Source organism: Polyodon spathula, chromosome 4 (assembly GCF_017654505.1).
Source record: "Polyodon spathula isolate WHYD16114869_AA chromosome 4, ASM1765450v1, whole genome shotgun sequence".
Classification (NCBI taxonomy): Eukaryota; Metazoa; Chordata; class Actinopteri; order Acipenseriformes; family Polyodontidae; genus Polyodon; species Polyodon spathula.
This window is the reverse complement of record NC_054537.1, coordinates 120,713-127,715: the sequence shown is the minus strand read 5'-3', so window position 1 is coordinate 127,715 and position 7,003 is coordinate 120,713. Positions and strand designations below refer to the sequence as shown.

At 40.8% G+C, this 7,003-nt stretch overlaps 1 protein-coding gene across 1 annotated transcript in view; it reads right to left on the bottom strand.

Annotated features, from left to right (window-relative positions):
* Positions 1 to 3,093: 3,093 nt before the first annotated feature.
* LOC121314021 (vasoactive intestinal polypeptide receptor-like) overlaps positions 3,094 to 7,003 on the bottom strand; it is an 82,934-nt gene continuing 79,024 nt past the window's right edge. Inside the window, exon 13 of the mRNA XM_041246781.1 lies at positions 3,094 to 3,717. Coding sequence (XP_041102715.1) covers positions 3,529 to 3,717 — 189 coding nt within the window. The 3' untranslated portion in view covers positions 3,094 to 3,528. The remainder of the gene's footprint in view (positions 3,718 to 7,003) is intronic.

Below are 7,003 nucleotides of genomic sequence, written 5' to 3'. Positions count from 1 at the left end.
ATAACAGCTATTGTAATCCCAGACACTATGATAAATAACAGCTATTGTAATCCCAGACACTATGATAAATAACAACTATTGTAATCCCAGACACTATGATAAATAACAGCTATTGTAATCCCAGACACTATGATAAATAGCTAGCTATTGTAAACCCAGACACTATGATAAATAATAGCTACTATAATCCCAGACACTATGATAAATAACAGCTATTGTAAACCCAGACACTATGATAAATAACAGCTATTGTAATCCCAGACACTATGATAAATAACAGCTATTGTAATCCCAGACACTATGATAAATAACAGCTATTGTAATCCCAGACACTATGATAAATAACAGCTATTGTAATCCCAGACACTATGATAAATAACAGCTATTGTAATCCCAGACACTATGATAAATAACAGCTATTGTAATCCCAGACACTATGATAAATAATAGCTACTATAATCCCAGACACTATGATAAATAACAGCTATTGTAAATCCCAGACACTATGATAAATAACAGCTATTGTAATCCCAGACACTATGATAAATAACAGCTATTGTAATCCCAGACACTATGATAAATAACAGCTATTGTAATCCCAGACACTATGATAAATAACAGCTATTGTAATCCCAGACACTATGATAAATAACAGCTATTGTAATCCCAGACACTATGATAAATAACAGCTATTGTAATCCCAGACACTATGATAAATAACAGCTATTGTAATCCCAGACACTATGATAAATAACAGCTATTGTAATCCCAGACACTATGATAAATAACAGCTATTGTAATCCCAGACACTATGATAAATAACAGCTACTGTAATCCCAGACACTATGATAAATAACAGCTATTGTAATCCCAGACACTATGATAAATAACAGCTATTGTAATCCCAGACACTATGATAAATAACAGCTATTGTAATCCCAGACACTATGATAAATAACAGCTATTGTAATCCCAGACACTATGATAAATAACAGCTATTGTAATCCCAGACACTATGATAAATAACAGCTATTGTAATCCCAGACACTATGATAAATAACAGCTATTGTAAAGACACTAATAAATAACAGCTATTGTAATCCCAGACACTATGATAAATAACAGCTATTGTAATCCCAGACACTATGATAAATAACAGCTATTGTAATCCCAGACACTATGATAAATAACAGCTATTGTAATCCCAGACACTATGATAAATAACAGCTACTGTAATCCCAGACACTATGATAAATAACAGCTATTGTAATCCCAGACACTATGATAAATAACAGCTATTGTAATCCCAGACACTATGATAAATAACAGCTATTGTAATCCCAGACACTATGATAAATAACAGCTACTGTAATCCCAGACACTATGATAAATAACAGCTATTGTAATCCCAGACACTATGATAAATAACAGCTATTGTAATCCCAGACACTATGATAAATAACAGCTATTGTAATCCCAGACACTATGATAAATAACAGCTATTGTAATCCCAGACACTATGATAAATAACAGCTATTGTAATCCCAGACACTATGATAAATAACAGCTATTGTAATCCCAGACACTATGATAAATAACAGCTATTGTAAACCCAGACACTATGATAAATAACAGCTATTGCAGTCTCATACACTGTGCTACATGTCAGCACTTGCTGGTTTATTGGGTTTCAATTGCAGACGTTGTACTGAAGCAGTAAGAAGACAGCACATCAAGTGTACAAGGAGACATGGATGTTTCCAGACTAAGTGTAGGCTTATACTGTATACTAGAGAGGGAGGCGGCTGTCATGGTGCACTCGTTTTGCCCTGGTTACAGCTGTTATATTTCAAGTATTATTCATTGTTTTAAAGGTCATTTGCCAGTTTAAAGGGTGATAATGCAGCTACAATCCCATATCTTCACTGTTGTATGCCGCACTTGCTGCACCAAGAAGGATTCACTTGTGCAGCTTCAAATATTGTGACAAAACTGTATCTTTCTTTTGTATTATTTGTGTTACTGCACCCTATAAAGCTCTTGGTTTGCATCCCTTACAGCTGTCAGAATCCTTCTCTGAAAGCATATTTCTGGAGGGGCAGAAGTTGTTCTTACAGATCCTTTTCTAGGTATCTAGATATTTATGGTGCTGTCTGTTAAATTAGATTGTATTACCATGGAATATAGATATTCAGACAATTCAACTCCTACGCAATAGAGCTGCGAGTCACAGTTCATATATTTTTTTATACATTTACTGTACATTTTTCTGATACTGTGCATTTTCTTTTGACATTTCCCTGATGGGAACTGAAAGTCAAATCTGGTCTCCACAGGATAATTTAATAAGACAACGAATCTCACAAACTTTATTTTTCTGAAACACTGTTGTAAAACATTACGTATAGTACAGCAAAGGGCATTTATGTTTGAAAACTTCAGAATTTGCTGAATTGCAAAGCACATACTGACACATGTGGCATTTTGTTACAGTTAAACTTCATTTCCCCGCTTCTTGATTCATGCTTTAATAAATATGTCGCATGTTAGTACAATAAATAATTTCCATATACACAGTAATACAAACTCAAATCCAGGAAATAGACCACCAGCTTGCTGAAGAACAAAGTGAGGTGTAGAACAAGGCTGGGCTGGTGTTACACCAGAGAGGAGTGGAGGCTGGGCTGGTGTTACACCAGAGAGGAGTGGAGGCTGGGCTGGTGTTACACCAGAGAGGAGTGGAGGCTGGGCTGGTGTTACACCAGAGAGGACTGGAGGCTGGGCTGGTGTTACACCAGAGAGGACTGGAGGCTGAGCTGGTGTTACACCAGTGAGGACTGGAGGCTGAGCTGGTGTTACACCAGTGAGGAGTGGAGGCTGGGCTGGTGTTACACCAGTGAGGAGTGGAGGCTGGAGGCTGGGCTGGTGTTACACCAGTGAGGAGTGAGGCTGGGCTGGTGTTACACCAGTGAGGAGTGGAGGAGGAGTGGAGGCTGGGCTGGTGTTACACCAGTGGAGGCTGAGCTGGTGTTACACCAGTGAGGACTGGAGGCTGAGCTGGTGTTACACCAGTGAGGAGTGGAGGCTGCTGGGCTGGTGTTACACCAGAGAGGAGTGGAGGCTGGGCTGGTGTTACACCAGTGAGGAGTGAAGGCTGGGCTGGTGTTACACCAGTGAGGAGTGGAGGCTGGGCTGGTGTTACACCAGAGAGGAGTGGAGGCTGAGCTGGTGTTACACCAGTGAGGACTGGAGGCTGAGCTGGTGTTACACCAGAGAGGAGTGGAGGCTGGGCTGGTGTTACACCAGTGAGGAGTGGAGGCTGGGCTGGTGTTACACCAGTGAGGAGTGAAGGCTGGGCTGGTGTTACACCAGTGAGGAGTGGAGGCTGGGCTGGTGTTACACCAGTGAGGAGTGGAGGCTGGGCTGGTGTTACACCAGTGAGGAGTGAAGGCTGGGCTTGTGTTACACCAGTGAGGAGTGGAGGCTGGGCTGGTGTTACACCAGAGAGGAGTGGAGGCTGAGCTGTCGTTACACCAATGAGGAGTCTTGGAGGCTTGATGCTCTTCTGGCCTTTGGGCTGCATTTCGTAAGCATGGAGATCTGGGTGGTAAAGTTGGTTCCATTGCTTCCCATAGTAGGATGGTGATACTTTGTGTCTGTCCCTAACAACCTCTCCAGGTGCCACCTTCTCCATTTCCTCTTTATTTCTGCCTGAACCTAAAAAGCAAATAAACTGGCATGTAAGTGCAGTTGAAACCTGTCATCGATGAGCATGCTTGATTCCTGGTGCAAGACATGGAGGTCTTTTACAGCAGGGTGCCACCTTGTCGATACATTAACAAGTATTGCAACAGATGAAGACTGCATGCAGACTGGGGGACAGCCTTTTCTGCACTGAGTGTTCTATAGGCATTACTGCAGAAGCCTATTTGGGGGAGGGGAGTAAAATGAACATCAAATATCTATCTATCTATATGAAAAAGAAAACACAGTAATTGAATCATTAGCGAGAATATTTCAGCTTCCAACTTTTTCAAATTGCATGGTAGAAATAGCTGGGTAGACTTTGGAAAGTATATATAAACACATCAGGCTTGTATCAACCACATGCATTCTGAAGACCATTTCTTCTATTATTTTACACAGGTGGTTAGGGCTGAAGCTCCCATCTTTCCAAACCAGAATTTGCAGAATTTAAAATGGAGGCACACTCTATATTTTAATGTTTGGTTGCAGGGCTGGATTTAAAGACGAGGGGGCCTGATGCTAACCCATATTCTGGGGGCCCTATGCACAATAGCTTGTGAAATGATGTTGTAATTAACAACCTGAAGGTAAAGTGTATCTACAAGGAAATTGTTCAGTTCTACGTCAGATGCATGTTCACAATTTAGACCTTGCAAAACAAATACAATGTGTAACTCGTATTGATCTTGGGCATCAGTCGACTCGTCAGTGACCATTGACAAGAAACCAATTTACCAATTCCATAATCTCCTGCTTGTGATACTCGGCAGCTTTAGGTAAGTATTCATGTCTCAGCTGGGCTGATGAAGGAATCACTCCACCATTTGCTACACTCAGTCTGAAGAATTTAGTTTACTTTTTAGTTGTCCAGTTTTTCAAGAGGGATATTTGCGGAAACAAACATCTCTGCCAAGTCAAAATGTAATGTGTTTTTGTGCTTCACGGTTTTCAGTGGACACTTGGAACATGGAAGTTACTGTTTTTTGTTTCTTTGCAAGTTAAGCAGGCGCAGTACTGCTCTGGCTTTCCGCCTTTCTTTTTCAGTGAATGCTTGAATCTAAATGCCTGTCAACAGCCGATTCTCGGTAGTGATCTACAGTAATGTTGCAAGACTTTATTGAGATTACCTCCATCGCTGTGTAAAACTCCTGCTGGACACTGCTTTGCGCAAACTGCTGCAGACACATTTCTAACCCTCTGAGGTCCGACATTACAATTTTCACTTTCCAATCAAAAAGATGTAAAGCACAGATCTCTAGTCGTTTTTTCTCCGGAAAAAGCCGAGGAAACCTTTCAAAGGCCAAGTGAGACTGATATGAGCTGAATGATGCTGAAAAAAGGGGTGTATCTGAGCAATACAGATAACACAGGCACATAACAAAGGAGATAGCTGCTTCCTCATCCAGCGCTCAAAGAATATCATGCTTTTTCAGATGTTATAGTAATAAAGTTTGGTGATAAAACAAGTGATCAGGAGAGGATTTATCAGTATGCACGCCTATAAAGAGGTGTGTGAAAAATACAGCGAACAAGGTGGGGGGGCTTGGCTGGAGATGCAGTACTGATGTCTTTTTGCCACGATGTACCTTTTAAACCTGTTTTACTCTGAAAAAAATAATTAAACAGCGCGTGTAAAATAAACAGCGCTTGTGAAAATAAATTGGAGCTGATGCATCATTTTCTTGTTTACAATGTGTAGTATTTTAATTTCCCACCTAGATTGCATATACTCTAGACACATGACATAATCACTGCACAGCACTATGTGCATGGCGAATATTACACACAGGCACACAGCAGATCTGTACAGTTTATTTAATGTGATTTTTTTGAAAAAAAAATCGTGGTATCGGGCTAATTCCATAATTTCCGCACAGTAAATTAAAGGGAGAGAAACAAACGCTATGGACTTAAACCTTTTTTGCCACCTGTAGAAGGGCAGCCTCCCACATTCTACACGTTTACCTTTACCTGCCTTTTCTTTTAAAACTCAAACCCGCGAATTAAAAAAGAAAGTTTCTAAAATGTAAAGAGGCATACTGTGCACATTTGAGACTGGACAGGTTTTTAAATTGGCTCTAAAACTGAAATAAACGAATGTGTAAATTGAGCATGACGCCTACATTTTATCCTGCAGGCTGATGCCTCTGATGTAGGGCTAGAGACATCCAGTGCCTTGCAAAAGTATTCAGACCCCTAACCAATTCTCTCATATTACTGAATTACAAATGGTACATTGAAATTTCGTTCTGTTCGATATTTTATTTTAAAACACTTAAACTCAAAATCAATTATTGTAAGGTGACATTGGTTTTATGTTGGGAAATATTTTTAAGAAAAATAAAAAACTGAAATATCTTGCTTGCATAAGTATTCAACCCCCACACATTAATATTTGGTAGAGCCACCTTTCGCTGCAATAACAGCTTTAAGTCTTTTGGGGTAAGTATGTACTAGCTTTGCACACAGTGTCGGAGTGATTTTGGCCCATTCTTCTTGGCAGATTTGCTCCAGGTTGTTCAGGTTGGTTGGACGACACTTGTGGACCGCAATTTTCAAATAGTGTCACAGATTCTCAATGGGATTGAGATCAGGACTTTGACTGGGCCACTGTAGGACATTCACCTTTTTGTTCTTGAGCCACTCCAGTGTTGCTTTGGCCTTGTGCTTGGGATCATTGTCCTGCTGAAAGGTGAATTTCCTTCCAAGCTTCAGTTTTTTAGTGGACTTAAACAGATTCTCTTGCAGTATTTTCCTGTATTTTTCTCTATCCATTCTTCCTTCAATTGTAACAAGATGCCCAGTCCCTGATGATGAGAAGCATTCCCCAGGCATGATGCTGCCACCACCATACTTCACTGTAGGGATGGTGTGTCTTGAGGCATGGGCAGTGTTAGGTTTGCGCCACACATAGCGCTTTGAGTTTTGGCCAAAAAGCTCTATCTTGGTCTCATCTGACCACAAAACCTTTTCCCACATCGCAGCTGGGTCACTCTCATGCTTTCTGGCAAACTCCAGATGTGCTTTCAGATGGTACTTTTTGAGTAACGGCTTCTTTCTTGCCACCCTCCCATACAGGCCAGTGTTATGCAGAGCTCTTGATATGGTTGACTGGTGCACCATTACTTCACTCCCAGCCACTGAACTCTGTAGCTCCTTCAAAGTGATTGTTGGCCTCTCTGTGGCTTCTCTCACAAGTCTCCTTGTTTGAGCGTTGAGTTTTGAGGGATGGCCTTATCTTGGCAGTGCCTGGGTG